Source organism: Scomber japonicus, chromosome 24 (genome assembly GCF_027409825.1).
Source record: "Scomber japonicus isolate fScoJap1 chromosome 24, fScoJap1.pri, whole genome shotgun sequence".
Lineage (NCBI taxonomy): Eukaryota > Metazoa > Chordata > Actinopteri > Scombriformes > Scombridae > Scomber > Scomber japonicus.
Genome location: NC_070601.1, coordinates 11,002,690 through 11,019,705, shown reverse-complemented (window position 1 = coordinate 11,019,705; position 17,016 = coordinate 11,002,690). Strand labels below are relative to the sequence as shown.

General features: G+C 40.0%; 1 protein-coding gene across 1 annotated transcript in view; it reads right to left on the bottom strand.

Annotated features, from left to right (window-relative positions):
- LOC128354166 (rho GTPase-activating protein 6-like) overlaps positions 1–17,016 on the bottom strand; it is an 81,638-nt gene that overhangs the window by 14,196 nt on the left and 50,426 nt on the right. The window contains exons 2-3 of the mRNA XM_053314429.1: positions 4,542–4,701; positions 371–442 (exon numbers count right to left, since the gene is read on the bottom strand). Coding sequence (XP_053170404.1) covers positions 371–442; positions 4,542–4,701 — 232 coding nt within the window. The remainder of the gene's footprint in view (positions 1–370; positions 443–4,541; positions 4,702–17,016) is intronic.

Sequence of the window (17,016 nt, the reverse complement as noted above, 5' to 3'; positions counted from 1 at the left end):
CTGCTTCTATCTCCATCTGGGCTCTTTTGACTAAGATCGGTTTCTCTTTCTGCCAAATATGCTTTGCTTAGTGCGGCAGAGTGGCTGCTTCTCAGAGCCAGTCCCCTTACAAGGAGTCCCTCCACTTAAGCTAAATATAAACTGTCAAAGCCCAGTAAACAGAAACTGTGTTTTTATAACCTCACTGTTCACCTGCCTGAGGCGTGGAGACCACAGACTAGCCCCTCTGTCTCACATGGTGGGAAAGGAGAGATGAAGACACAGAGTGAGTTGTAACAAAGAGGGAGAGAGAGGGAGAGAGATAAAGAGAGAGAGAAAATACTGCAAATTGGCAAAATGTCAGAGTGCATATCAAAACAACTCGCCGTACCTTTGTCTTTACTCTTCTCCTTCGCTAAAGAGTCCAACTTCCTCCTCAGCGACTTTTTCCTCTTCTGTCCATCTGTGGGGATAAAAAGAAAAACAAGCAAATAAATCATCTGAAACCAATGATTTTCATATCTGCTTCATCTTATCCGGCTTATTATATCTAATAAGCTTATGTCAAGAATGCAGACATAAATTTGCCACGGGGGGGGAAGTCGCCTATGAGCTCAAATCCATTTAACTGAAACATCACACAAGATCAGCTACGGTATTAGTCAGCATTAAAATGTATCTGTTATAACCTATTAGAGTAAATCACCTTTATTGTTCATCTACACTGACCAGGATTGTCACACATGGTATAAACTTTTCACTTGAGAAATTTCATCCGGATCTTAACAGTATTAAATATTAAACATCCCTTCACTGTGACAAATGTCTTGATTTGGTAGGATACTAATGATCCTTGCATCATAGATTAAGTCTAATAACCAGAAATGCATCATGAAACTCTTGTTAACATTCAGTTGCTGTAAAGAGTATTTGTGTGTGTTTGTGAGAGTTTTATGTCCAGGTTTTAGACTGGAGGAAAGCTACTTATATCAGCTGTCAACATGATTGATGACTGCTGAATTTGCTGATTAATAATCAGGAAACCATGAAAACTGTGGCACACGCAACTTTAAACTGTTGGACTCCTCGCAGGTTGGGAAAACGGCTCATTTAAGGCCACGGTTTCAGTCCTGTGGAAACATCAACGACTTTAATGCTGTCGCTCAGTCGTTTTGTTGTTTGGATTTTTTAGTATCCAAAACCAACTCTTTTACACATCAGATCATCTTGGACTATGCCTTGATCTTCTGGTTTACAATGTCAGTTTGAACCCCAGATGTTCTCTTCAGCTGTATCAAATGAGTTTTTCGGGAAATTTTATCCAGCTCCCACAACACGCTCCATGGTAGCATTAGCCACTTACGTCAGGGTGCAGGCTCAGTTTCCCCCATGTGTCCAAACCATCTCTGACAAATCTGAACAAGTTGAACACTGCAGCTGCTCTTTGATAATCAATTAATTGCCACTGTAGTGATATGAGAAATGTTACGTGTCCTTTTTCAGAGTCTGAGAAGTGAGTGAAGTGAGTGTTTTTTAGGGTGTATGAGGGGAAAAATAAGGTGGGAAACAGTGAGGACGGGGTGTGAGATAGAAGGAGAAGGAAAGCAGATGTTGTGATGGAGAGCGAGGGCAGCGAGACAGAGTGAGAGGGGAGAAGCAGAGATAGGAAATGGTTTGGATTTTTGACAGATGGCTCCCAAAGCTGTACGGAAATCCCCCGAACCTCCAAACCTCCCCAGTTCAACTCTGAGCAGTTGTGAAACTGAACTGTCTGATGAATATTTGCCGCTTTTTCTCTGCCTCATCACACCCTCATTCCATCCCTCTTTCTCACTTCTATCTTTCTTTAATCTGTCTTTTGTTCATGAAGGAACACAAGAAACATGATCCCTTCGGTATAAATATGAGAAACAGCAGGGCTGAAAAGCCCACATTAGCAGTGCTGAAATCATACACTCTCCCTCTCTGTCTCTCTCTCTGTCTCTCTCTCTCTCTCTCTCTCTCTCTCTCTCTCTCTCTCTCTCTCTCTCTCTCTCTCTCTCTCTCTCTCTCTCTCTCTCTCTCTCTCTCTCTCTCTGTGTCTGTCTCTCTCTTTCTCTCTTACACACGAGTTGAAATATTTCCCTCGCTAGCACATGGCGGCCGTCAGGGGCTCTGGAATTCATAAGCAACACAGACAAGTACGTATTAAATCATGGTGGGGAGAGGTTTAACCTTCATCTGGAATGCAAGGCCCTGGATAATCCACTGGCTGCACTATACTGCTGCTATGGCAGCCACTCCATTCCTATACAGTAAAGTAAAAAAGAACAATGCTGCATCTAGTCTGCATAATGTGCATAGACTCACAGCTCTAAAACCAAGAATGATTCTTAAACTGGAAGTTAAAGATAATTCCAGTTTATTGCAACTTGGGTCTTATCTTTGCAAGTTTGGCTTCCATCATTTAACATTCCACTAAGCAGTGAACACAAGTGAAACTATAAAGAAGTCTGTTGGGGCAAAACACACTTCTCAGACAAATAAACAGGTTGTAAATAAGCCAACATTTTAGCTGGACTATCTAAACCTGTGGTTACCAAACTGGGGGTCAGGGCCCCTAAGGAGTCACAAGAGAAATCCAAGAGGTCTTGAACTGATTAACTGATGAACTCATCCTATTCATTTATTTATTTATTTATTTTTTGCCTTCACATCTTTTCCTATGAAACAATGTATAGACTCATACTAAAATAACCCCTCTCAGTCATCTCTGATTACCCACTAGAAGTGTGTGGCAGTGTATTTACCTACAGAGACTCAGCCTTCTGCCTGTATTTTCTCATTTTCTGATTATTTTGTTGTGTTGGCGATGCTTCTGGGAGTCAATCTTCGGGTAGTGGGTGTGTAAGCCCCAGCCAATCACAGCATGCTGGGTGTGAGGTCTGGACTCGTAGAGTAGCAACCACTTGTGTTTCAGAACATAACCACCATGAAACAAACAGAAAATAATGTTTTATTTATCTGACTCACTGCTTTGTCCTCACCAGCATCACCCTCCCTTTATTCACTAACTCCCTCGCTCTCTCTCTCTCTTTCACTCTTTCACTCTGTGTTGTTGAGCCGGGGAGGAGGGGGCAACATTCAATGTTGTGTTTACAAACACCGCCCAACAAATTTTGCATGGTATGCCTTTAATTATTTTTTGGCTCATCTCATCACAACTTGTTGAAATGTGCAACTGGGATCTGGAGGGCTTCATACTGGGGTCACAAACCAGAAGGTTGGGAGCCACTAACACTTAAGTTGACAAGAAAATTGGGTACTCAAAACCACCAATTTAAATCAGGAAGTAAGTGTATGGACTGTGATAATATGTTCACCTTTTAACCTTTGTTTTGTTTGCCAGACAACTTTGGCTAGCTACCTTTTTAAATATGTTAGGCATTCCTGTATTCAGTGTAGTGTGTACTTCACTGAACAAATAACCTCATTCTGAAGCTTATTAACTTATTTATATATTATTATATTATTTATATCTTTCCCACTTCTTTGCTTTAAATTGAGTGGGGTTGTGTATATTTATTCTCGTGTATGTATAAACTGTGATGCATACAGGCATTTTTAGCAAGGGCGGGCCCATTGGGAAACAAACCACCAACTCCTGCTGTTTCTTTGCAATGCTCTACCCGTTTCTGCTAGATTTGGATTCATTTGCCTAATTTTGTCATTTTCAGAACTCTAAGTCACTTAATGGTTTGGTTTACAGGAGCAGAACACAGTCATTGAGCTTTAAGATATGACCACAAGGACAAATAAAGCCTGATGTGGAGACATTTAGTACTTTTTAATGCATGGTGACTAGTGCGGTGGCTGCAGCCATAAGGGAGTCGTGTGTCGTTATAAGGAGGGTGGGGGGTCAACAGATACCAAGTCAGGCAGGAAGCACCCGATCCAGATGTTGAGTGTGGTTTACATCCAAATTCATGTGTTGTCACAGCTTCCCCAAACAGAGACCATGCATGACTTCCCTTAAATACACTTGAGGGATGACAAGAGGATGTGGTCAGAGGATCGAGCGTTAGCTTTACTTTACGAGACACTTGAAAGTGGCTGCGCAAGCTTAAAGCAGCACAAGCGCACATGCATCCACAGCCAACACGGGTAAAGGAGGAATAAGCTACATAGAACAGTTCCAGTCAGTCACAGATTTGTTTGGTTGCAGTTAATAGTCACATAAATGTGATGCTATCTGAAGTATATTGAGGCAGTAAATCTCACTCATCCGGAACTCTCAAACACCAAATTATGTAACACCATTTCACTCAGTTTTGTAACAGGCAGAAGGATACATAACCTGACACGGCAGAGGCTTTGTTAAACAAAACCATCTGATAAGTCATCCATGGAAACTGGAAAATGGCAGGCACTTTAAAAAAATACTTACGAGGTGATAGGATGAAGCATTTGTCCATCACTGTCTTACATTACAAGACAACTTGATTTGCAATGCTGATTGGTCCGAACCACTCTGTGATCTCACTAATCCAGTACACACCCACATTCTTTCAATAAACTCTCACCTTTTGGCATGGTTATCTGACATCCCAGGTCATAGTCCTGGTGTAAACGGCTGTAGGCCACTTCCTGCAGCCTGGCCCTCTCCAGCTCTGATAGGCTCTGGATGGCAACCGGCGTCAGACGCACACTCCGCCCTGACAGGCTGCTCCAGGTGAAATCACCCTGAAATAGAGAAAAGTTAACACAGAGAGTAAGGTAAGACTGCCAGAAGGACTAGAATATTAGAATGTATATCAACTTTTAATATCACTGATGTTTTTCTGCTTTAAAAATCAATCTGTAAACAGTTTGTTGAGGTTGTCTCAGCTGTTTTGACATAAGGACAGAACATAAAGGAATAGATTAAGGTTGTAATGGATGGATGCATGGATCCATCCAGAACAAAAAGGATTAAGATAACAGCTGATTAAACTTAAAAGTCTGCAAAACACAGTGAATTAAAAATGATACAGCCAACAAAGATAGGAAACACAAAGAGCTAGTACTGTTTGCACTTAAGAAAAGAACAAAGTTTTGTCTTTTTCTGAAGAGCAAGTGAGGACACCCTCCAGCACTGAAATGGCCTTGCACTGATGGATTTGCAGTATGCTGTCTACACATAAACTAGCATGAAGAACGTGAAGCATATGTCGAGGGAGAGACGTTAGCATATGGAAAGCAGAGAGAGCCGTCTGAGTCACCGCACTCATGTTTCAGCAGCAGGCAGGTTTACTTTGCAGCTTTGGTTTAATCCGTGATCAAAATCAAACTGAATTGTAATGAACTGCTAGAAAGCCGCCCTAGCTTTGATGAACATATGAGTGGCTTCAATTTATCCAGCGCCTTATCCTGACAGAGGGCTTACAAGTATACTTTGTGTTTATTATTTTTTGTACTCTTTCAAGCAGTGAGCAATCATTTTGCATCAGTTCTTATCTTGAAAAAATAGTTTCTTCAAGTTGCCCCTTGGATGAAGTCTTCAAGAAAAATGGTTTTCTTTGAGTCTTTATGTCACAAACTACTCTTTGCTTTTCATGATAAGGGTTCTATTGGCAATATTTTTGTTATATCAGTCCTCCCACTGTCAACTCTCTTGTTATTTGACCCCACTTTGCGCAGTGAAGCAACAGAGCCGTCATTCAGCAATGGGAGGAAAATAAGATGTGGACATAGGTGACCTGGAGAGCCACCTGAGTGAGTGAATGCGTGTATGTGTGTGTGTGTGTGTGTGTTCGTGTGTTTGTGTGAATAATCCTGTCACGAGTCCAGCCAAAAACAAGTTGCATGTTGCCCCCTTTAATAGAGCATTTCATCGAGCCGCGCTGTTATGTGTATGCCCTTCCTTATCGCTGCTGGAGGAAACCCCTTTCCCTCCCGCTTGACCTCACACACAGCTTGAGGGGTGCACACATGCCTGTACACACACACATTCACACACAAACACACACACCGCAAGAGAAAAGACAAACAGTTGGAAAAGTTAAATAAGAGGCCCGTCCTCGGTCGAGCTGGTTCTGCCCAGCAGGATTTCTGAAGAGGATGGATGAGCTTCAGTTCTTAAGTGTCAACCTATGAAAACCCCTGGAATGCTGACAGAAGAGTGAAGGGAGGGGGGGACTAAATCCTGGTATCACTGCTGGACTCTGGCAACAATGAGCTGAAAGCCTGTGTGACCCGCAGTGACGCTCATTCAAATTTACAAACCGAGACGTTCCAAAACCAACCTGCATAGTTGAAGGGCACAGGAAGTAGGGGGTCCAACGGACTATTTGCCCCCCTAACTTTACCCTCCTCCTCTCACATTCTTTTTAAGACGTGAGTCACCTCACATCCCAAATACCCATATTGCAACACTTACAGTAAAAAAAAGTCAATCCATCATTCAGTCATTCCCTTCCACTCTGAGGCATTAGGTAAAATAAAGCAGGCAACATAAAAAAGAAGAACATTTTCATCCAATCAAATAGGCTGCTGATAGCTGCTTGCTTACAACATAAGGACAACATTAACTTTCCTGTTGCCTGCCTGCTGTTACTCAGCTGCAGAAGGGTTACAGTCCTGTGAACTCATTGTTTCAGGTAATAGAAAAAAAAAGCCTACCTAATCAAACGCACGCTATTTAGCTGCTTTGTGTTTGTGCTGCCTCTAAGGCATTCTTTTATTTCTTACAAATTTCTCCTTTGAATAATTATTTGTGCTTGTTTCAGTTAAAATGATGTATTGACATCTTCTCTTAAGTCCTGTTCATGTTCACTCCCTGGTTGTTCAGAATAGCAAGGCAGACATGTTGTGCATGCTCTGAATGTAATCCGCCTACCTCCGCTAAAAAGCATCATAGAAGCAATGCCGTAAGTTCATTTATTTAATGTTAAGGATGTTAAAAAGCGATAAATACTAACACTTTGATAAAAAAAATATATTTGATAAGTGGTTAAAAATGAGTTTATTTACATTTACAAGCTAGGAAACATGCTAGTAGACATTTTAACTTCTACTTAAAGTGCATACAGTGATGTAAATCTATGTTAATGGTCATGCAATGTCATATTTAGTTAAAAACACAGATGCTGAATATTTTGTATGGTTTGTTCACAGTTTTCACCAGCATGTTAATGAAGAGGTGTGACAGTAAATAATAATAATAATAACGATAATAATAATGCATTTTATTTAAAGGCGCCTTTCAAGCACTCAAGGTCACCTTACAAGGCACATATAACACAACAACAGTACATCAAACAATATAAATCAGGTGACATTTAGTGCAAAGATAAAGAATAAATATGAGTGTGACTACAAAGTGCATTAGTACAATAAATAAACAAGAATGAAGATTGTATAGTTAGTGAGAGACAGAGTATGCCACTCTGAAAAGGTGCGTTTTCAGGCGGGCATTGTTGATGCTATCCAAGTGAATATTAAAGTCACCCAGCAATAGTAAATTTGGGGACACAGAACATAAGGTTGTTCAGAAGGCAGAGAATTCCTGCATTGTTCGGCTTGGGTGGACGATAAATAGTGGCGAGGATGGTAGGAGTTGGGCCCTTGATTTGGAGAGCAATGGATTCAAATGAATGGACTCAGGCACAGTAATAGAGGACACTTTCCACTTTTCACTTTATAGTATTGCCAGGCCACCAGAGGCCTCTACCAGAGGAACAGGGTTGTGATGTGTAGACAAACCCAGGAGGAATAGTTTGATTAAGGTGTGAAAAGTCATTAGGCTGCTGCCATGTCTCTGCCATGGTTGACCTTACTATGACTCTGTCTTCATTAGCTATGGTTTAACTTGGTGTTTAGTCAGAATTTCGACAAACTGCACGAGAACACTACAGTGTTTGTGTGGGAATTATACCAACACCCTGAGGTGCAAACAAACGATGAGCGAGAGTTTACGGTCTATCTTCTGCTACACATACACTAACACACACACACACACACACACACACTGTTTGGCCCCTGGCACAGTTTAAATATGTACAAAAGGATGTTCTAGTTAAATACATCTGCACCCAAATGTCTTCACTCAGTTTATTTGAGGATACTAAAAGCAGATGTCCATCAACATTGTCACGGTTGGACTTGTTATCTTTGTACACCACAATTCAATCTTTGTACTATGAGTAGTTTGAACAAAACAGAGCTGCTGCATATGATTTCTGCAGATCACACCCATGGTGCACCCAGTCCACCTCAGAACAGTTTGAATTATTTGGGTTTTTCAAACTAATCCAAATATTTATTATTTTTTAAACCTTCTCCACACTGCAAGGAATAACCTTCTACTTGTATTATTGGAAGCCCTAAAAGAAGTTAAATGCGTATCTGCTCAGTCTAGAAATACAGGAATCAGGCTATAAAAGTCTAAAATTCCCACCATGTGTTTTTTTTTTATTCTAACGTGTTAAACCTCCACAACCTCCCCCCCATAAATTAACTACAGCCTTGTTCTGCATCAGACAACCATCAAAAAAGTCAATTGGGAGTGACAGAACATTGCTCAAAGATGAAGGTAAATCTTGGTTTAGAAGCTTTCATGTGGTCAAAAGAAGGAAAAGGGGAAACAAATTCCAACATGATGCAGTAGTTGTGGAAAGCTGTGTATTACATCCTCAGCAAAGAAGCCCCTTTTCCCAAGATTAAAGACTGATTTGGAACAGTTTTGGACTTCAAACCATTAGCGTTGACTGATGGCCATGATGTCATGTGGAGTTCATGATAAAATTATCAAGAGGAGGGATTCACATTGTTTTTTCACCCTCCAGTTAGAAAGCTGCTCAAATACACTTGTGCTCATTGTTTTCCTCTTGAGATCAGGATAGTCACCTTATTTTGTTTGGCTATGACAGTAGACATAATGAGCAACATGACATCCTCATAACATATTCCCTCATGTTATTCTCATTCACTGTTCACCCCACAAATGTTAAGCTGCAGTGCACATTAACACTGGATTCCTCTGGAACATACAACTAAAGCATTCATTATCACAGAGCCCAGTATGACGTGGCTGCTTAGTGAGATGTAACACTGTTTGAACAGACCGTATAGAGACAAATCTACAATGCAGCTCCTGTCACAATCCGTTAACTCCTGTTGTTTGTCTCCAAAATAGTTGGTTGCTAAGCCTTTACACATCATCTGTATCCCTCTGTATTTATTAAAGCGATTTCTAACCCCTGTAGATGATGTTTGCTGGAATGGATCAAGTAATCTCTCAGTTTTAACACTTGCAACACCTGCCTGACTTTTGCACGAGCAGAAATAAACAATATTAAATCATGAAAAGGCTTTTGATCAAACTCAAAACAGGAAGAAAGAAAAACAGTAGACAAAAGGGTGATTTAAGTGTGCATTTCATGAAAGCCAAACAACATCTCAGTCATACGTGCATGTTATATAAAATGTTATACAATGCCTTAAGAATTTATCGAGCATGGGATTGAGTGTTTGTTGTGCTGTCTGTGTTGTCTGTGTTGCCGGTGCTGACAGATGTTTCACGGGGAAAGATGAATGGCTTTGCTGACTGGACTGGCAGCGTGCAGTTAGATGACTAATGCCAATAGGACATACAGTGAAGTGCAGCATGTGGTTTCTGTTCTATTTCAGACAAAGGGACAAATGGTGCAAAAAGCCACGGGCAAAGGAATATGTCAGTTTCCGTGGCAACACATACACAGACAATCAAAAGGGGGCCAGGAAGTGAAAGAAATATTACTATGGTAACGCACCTGAAACGCACACTTGTTGCTGAGATGCACTGTGTAAAAACATTGCTCAGTGAATAACTTCACTGTGACCACAGAAAGACTCCTCCGTGTTTTCTGTCAAGCTGATTTGGAAACAGTTAATAAAATGTATCATAACTGTTATCATTATAAATGTTCATTTTAATACAGCTTGTATAAATGTTTATGTGAAGAAAAAAAGGTCCTTTTTGTATCATTATTGTCCTGACAGCCATAATGTAGCCAATAACAAATACCACCACTCCTTTTCCGCTCAATAATCCATACACCAGAGAGCCATCAGTGTGACCATTATTGGCCTGGAGCGCCGTGGCAACGCATTGACAAACCATGTTATTACTGGTCCCCATCTGGTCATATGCATGTGACCGTGTGAGCGCATGTGTATACATGTGTGATGAGGGAAAAAGAGAAAACAATCCCCACTTCTCAAAGAAATGTATGCACACACACACGTTGCCTTTAAGCGCTGTTGGAAATATCCCTATCCAGTACAACTGTAAATGGAGACAATGAAGTAAATCCTCTTTTCATAGGGGGAAAAACTGCTATAAGCTTTTAATCCACTGGTTTGAGCAATCAACAGTGTGAAAGTGTTTAAGACAGGCTGTATGTTGTGTTGTGTGGCCTCCTGCGGAAGTAGATTTAACTGAATTGAGGCTTTTCAATGGTGAGTCTTTGGTTAGTTTTTCAGTGTCAGCTTGAAAAAAGTGACTGTTGCACCATTCCAACCTTTTCTCTCCTGATACCCACTCCAATACCAAAGTCAAAATACGCAGCAGCACTGCAACACACTATGACTAAATGAAACACTCATAGCTGAAACAATGCAGATCAGTCACATCTGGCAGATATTCAAAGCACTTAATAAGGTTAGTATCAGCATCTCTAGATAAAGTCTGCAAGTCTTCTGTGTAAGAGATATGTAAGTGCCATGAATGATGATAAAAGTGATTTTTTTGTTTGCGTTTTAGTAAAATAATTACATAACATGTCAGATTTCCTCCTCTACTTCATGGTAACTACGATGCAGCCTGCTTTATAATCTATAGCAGATGTTCATTATATGGTCTGTTTTGCTGTTATTTTTAGAGACGACGTTAGCCTTGTGGCTCCCGGGATGGCAATACCAGTCTATTGATCATTCAGCTGGTTGGTCTAACAGTTAGTCCAGACCTATTTATATCAAAAACTATTTAAATGCCTAGCAAATTGCATTCATAGTCTCCAGAGGAAGAATCTTAATGATTTTGGTGGCTTTTCATCTAATGCCAACATCTGGTGAAAACGTAAAATTCTCCAATACTTTGATGTATAACAGAACTGAAACTTAATTTCCATCAGTCTCAGCTCTTCAACTAAGATGGTGAACATGATAAACATGATACTTGTTAAACATCAGTATGTTAGCACTGCCATAGAGAGCATGTCAGCAGGCTGACATCAGCAAGTACAGCTGCACAGAGCCTCTAGTCTTGCTATAGACCGGTGGTGTCATGCAGTTCACTTGAATCAATGCAACATGTTAACCCTGTTTATTTCCAGTGATACAAATTAGTACATTCACATCAAGTTATACAATTGAAATAATGGATCTGCCAATAGGAGTCAAACATTGGCTGCCAGTTACATGCACAACAGTATCTATGACTTACAGACATGTTCTGTAATACAACACACACACACACACATACACACATCTGGTAATGACAAAACCACGTGGTCGGCTTTGTATAAGCTACAATCAAGGATGACATGAGCAGTTATATTCCAGGAAGGTACCAGAGGCCCAGGAAGAGATCACTTATAGCAAATACAGACATTAAAGGAACATTCCAAAGTTCTTCATGTCGTACTTTTGGTTTGTTTTCATTCCCTTTTGTGTTGCAGCTGGCTTTAAATGACCCTTGAGCAGAGTCACTGTGCCATAAGGCTGAACTAGAGGAATGCACAAGTATTTTTCAACACTTCTCTGTTTTTTTCTTCTTTCTTTTTCTTTTACAGGTTGGCTTCATGCATGCATGTAATAGATTGGTTTCACTGACCTGGAACCCTTGAAAGGTTCACATCTGCTTGTAATTACTGACCACCCTCGTTTGTCAGCCAGCGCTGTTCAAATTTGCGTGTGTGTGCATGTGCACGCATGTTTGTACATGTACCTGTCAGACACTAACGATTAATAGGCTTCTCCACCTGTTTTGGGTTGTCCTGATTCAGCCTGAGTGGAAACAAATACCCACTTATGGATCTTGGTTATCTGCGTATAACATGTTACATAACCTAATGTGAAAGTAATTTTGTGGTATCACGCTTATCAATGGTTGTAGAATACAAGATTATCAACCTACTGTGTGGCAGGTCATGCAGATAGAGTATAATGTGATTATCATACCATCCATTCCAATGCAAAAAAAAAAGGGTAGCTGCTGTGACTTAGTTGTAAATGGTTGTGTCTATATCCAGCTATAATAGATATAATGTATGGCATTCGGTCATGACATTATTAGATTGTACATCCATGAATCAAAAATGAATCACAGTGAAGTCATTTAAAATAAATCTAAAACATTTGTTGCTTTCAACTTCTCAAATAAGACAATTTGCTTCCATTTTTTCTGTTTTTTATCATGGAAATTGAAGCTAAAAAGAAAAGCGATCTGAAGATGACATTTTATAGAGTAGTCAATTAGAGTCACTTGAATGAACTTACATTTTGTGTTGATTTTGGTGACCCCTGTGGACAAAAGTGGTAGTGCTTTCCCAGAATGTAAAATCTTGGCTAGCATATGCATTTGTTTTGGAAGCAAGTGAAAGCAAGATGAAATTATTTTTTAACTTTTTCTTTTTTTAAACACAGCTGTTTGCAGGATACATAGCGATGAGGTTATGCATCTGTTTGTGGTTATGTAAGATTAATAAGTGTAATATGATGTTGGTGAGGCAAAGTTAACTTTTTTTTTTAGTGCTGTTAATACACCTAAGTTGCATGTAGGGCTACGTTCACACCAAATCCAGCAATGCAGCACCTTCCCTCAGGGTTGTGCAAAGGTGTGGGTGTGTTTGTTTGTGCTTTTGAACACAACCGCTGTGAAACAATCAGAAAATAACATTTTATTTCTCTGAGTCACTGCTTTGTTCACATTATACCGCTCCCTCGCTTCATTCACACTGTCGCTTGATCGAACATGGCTGCTCTCATCTCACCTGCGATTCCTCTTTCTTTTTTCTAGTCTATTTTGAGTCAGGAAGCCGACAACAAGTCTAACTTTACTTTTAACTAGTAACACCTTTGTCCTCCCTCATACAATGCTACATGTAATGTAATCAAAGTCTCCCCTGGATTGTGTGCCGTTAATCATTTCATCAGATTGCACAGGGATTCTTCCCTGGTGTCAGGCACTTCGAATACTCATATAGAAACATCCAATCTTCTCGCTGATGGTGTCATTTGCTTATGTGGGTCATACACAGACATCAGAGGCATCATGAGACTGTTTCATAACCAAGTTAAAAGTTCCTCGCAGTTGCTTTAATCAAAGAAATTACCAAAATAAATTACCAAGAGAGTCACAGTGGAAGTAATTATTTAGCAGCCTTGACGTTAAATAAACCAAAACGAAGAATAATGGCTGATTCAGACATGCATACTGTAACTACTGTGTAATCTGGATTTGCAATGGAAAATCTGAGCAAAAGGTTGAATTAAAAGGTGAAAAACTGTCAAAAGGGAGCGAGACCAAAAAAGGTGAATATTGGTGTTGAAAAACCTCCATTTAATGCAGAAAAAACACTGTTAATGGGTTCTTTTGGTCAAACATCCATTCCGTGCTTGTCAAATGTCAAAACAATATGAAAGAACTGCGATGCATATTAGTGTCTGTAAACAACTATGAGCCAATTTTGTCCTCTTCAGTGTGCAGATGAGGACAGTCTGTCCAACATTTTCCTCAGAGAGTCACAATCTGGCAACAAAAGCCATGTTTGTACTTGAGCATATTGTAGTGATCACGTTTCCTCCCTCCTGAAAAGAACCAAAATGTAAAACCTGGCTCAGAGTCACAAACTGTCAGAACCACTTTGGTGTTAACTTCCACACTTGATGCTCTTGAGTCACAGAAGAATGACACAATGTACTCCGACAATACGCAGCTTGATCCAGTTTAAGTGTGCGACCCCTTCCTGCATTGTTTTTTATGCACTTTATGGAAATTCTTACTCATGTTTCTCCCTCCTTTTTTAAATTTGTCAACAGTTTGTTTGTCTCAACTGCTTTTCATTGTTATTTAAATGACAAGTTGAGCAGTAAGTGCACATTTTTCCTGCTGTGAGAGGGCACCACTCATAGAATTACAGGAATTGCAAATTAGCACAAAATCATTTAAACGTGGGTATCGGCTTTCACTGCGTATTGTTTTTCTCCTGCCTTTGCATTTAATGAGGTCTTGCTGGCTCAGTCTGCAGAATGAGCAAAAGCAACTCTAGAGTGTGTGCTCCAAATACCCCCCCCCCCCCGATCATTGGCAGGCACATCTAAAGCATCGGGCGAACTTCAAACATTTTAAAGACAGATTAATATGAAGGCCCTGCAGCAATAATGGGGCCTGACCTTGAAGACGAAGGTATTGCATAATGGTTACATAAGCAGCAAGAAGCAAAGAAAATCAGGTATTGTATCTACACCACAGTTAATAGTTGAAGGAGAAGTGGGTTTTGTGCGTGCGTGGTATTGGCTCAAAGCAATCTATGCATCGAAAAATGACCACAAATATCATCCAAAAATCTGTCAGTGTATTTCTCTATCAGCTGTCACTGGCAGACTGGATTTATGTCAGAGACAGTATACTCTTGGCAACACTGAACTCTATGCAAAATAACCTCTGGCATTTACACTGAGGAAAACAAGCTTGAGATATTTGACGTTACTAACCTTTACCCCGATTCTGAACAAAATTACTGTTATGTTTTTTGTCTCTGAGACATTCTCAGACCTTTTCAAGTAGATATGACATCCATCTGTCATATTATTTGGTCTTCTATTGATCTGTGTTGGAACTCTTTCTGCAGCATGATGCTACAACTGTTCTTTAGTGGGAGGTGAAAAATCACAGCTTTAGTGTGATAATTCAGCTCCTGAATCATTGCACGGACTATTGAGGAATATCTTAAATGACACCATCCATCGTATAGGTGATGAGGTACAAATTGTTTAAAATGAGTTTGAATAGGGAAAACCAGGGTGAGGTTGAGTGAAGCTGTGTTTGACATGTCAGAAACAGGTCCTTACTTCTACTTTGCCTTGCAAACCATTGATTTGCTAACAGGGCGTGTTAGGAAACCTTTAAATTGCCTGGGAGGTTTCAGGAGCCAGACTATAAAAAATGGATAACCTCATTGTTTTCTTCTTCTGTCCATCCTACTTCATCATCTCTTGCAATTTCTTCCATATCCAATGTCATAATTTCCACTGAGGATGGGAGTTTTCAAAATCCCATTTTTGTCTCTGAATTTTGAAGTTTTATTTACTCCCTAAATTCTTCTTTTTAAGTCCCAGTAGTTAGATTGTCTTTAGCTTCTGTTCTGTTTTGCATTTCCAAGTGAAACGGAACATTTGAGCGTTGTACAGTTACAAGATATTTAAATCAAATCCTTTGCATTTAATAGGACTGCTATATAGTTGTTAGATCAGCAGGAGGACAATGGAGAGATGAATCTATTAGACCTCAGCAGCCACAACAAAAGTTTTTACCCACTGATATCCAAACATACTTCCTAGCTCTCTCCATATGGCTCTGTAAGCTACTATGACCCACAAACAGTGGAGTGTGGTTTTATATGACTGGTGTGGCTGCAGTAGCTACTCCCAAAGCCACTTTTGATTAAATGAACCTTCATAAACACCCCCGAGCGCAGGATCAATCATCAAACATTTGAAACTGTTTTACAGAAAGAGAAACACATGGACACAGGATTAAAACTGTGAATCCTTACTTAAGACCACCCCGCTTCTGCATGTATTCTACCCATCACCCATTCTCCTCCATCAATATGCCACCCTCCAGCATTTCATCTCCCTCTCCTTGTTTGACGCACACACATATACACAAACTGCGCCCTATCTGAGGAATGTGTGTAAACTCCACTGTATACGAGTCACTAAATTCTCTTCCTTGCTCACTCAAACCTGAATAGCCGGCTGAGTTAATGAAGCTGGTTAATCATTACTAATCCTGCACGAAGAGTAGAGCTCTTTCACTGAATCTTGTGAGTGTGTGCATGAATTTTAGAAGGTGGGAATAATAATACTTAGCATAAATAAGTGGAAAAATGCATCGCTAGCTCCACTTGAGCTGTGACAAAGTGATTGTGGTCTGATAGCAGCAGTGGAGAGTGAGACGGGCACTCAGTCCACTTTGACCTGTATGCGTGTGTGTGAGTGTGTGAGTGTGTGGTGGAGTGATCTGAAACTCAAATTAAGGTCACAACTCAGCAGTCGTCTAAGCACTTGCCAAACAGAATTGAGCAGATGACAATTGTAGTCTTTCAGCCACCAGATTTGAGCATGATTTCACTAAATAGATACTTGAAGCAGAGCAGATAAAATGATCGCTTGCAAGGGGGAAAAAAAGAAAAAAGAAAGAAAAGAAAAAACAGGTGCCTGGGGTTTAGTAGCGATCATTTTTCCATCAAACATGTTGAGTAGAGACTAATTTGGTATAATGCGTTTCAAGCTTCTTGAAAAATGTTCGGTATTGGCTCCAGACCTCAGCAGGTTCTACAAATATGCAACTGTGGATCGTGTCACATGCTTATATCATCATTCCCAAAACTGACTGGGATGGAGAGATTCAAGCAACCAGCAGAGCCTCCACGCAGGCACCTGTAGCCAAACAGAGTCCAGTGACAAGAACACAATCCCTCACTGGCTTCCCAGCTGTGCATGTAGTCAATCAATTTAAATCTGTATCCAATTAATGTATCCTTAAAAACCTTATTAGACATTAATACAAGCACAAATGTTTCTCAAAAGTGGACAGTGAGACTTTTACTGCATATTTAAAGTATAGTTAACTAGGATTAGGATTTTATCAGTCACAGTTAAGCATTACCATATCTCAGTATTGTTTATAAGATCATGTTTGTTTTTCTGGATAAAGCATTTAGTCCTAACTTCCTCATTCTTGACAGATTAATGAAATAAAGATGACATATATCTACATTTATATGAAAAACAATTGGTATTATCTGCTTA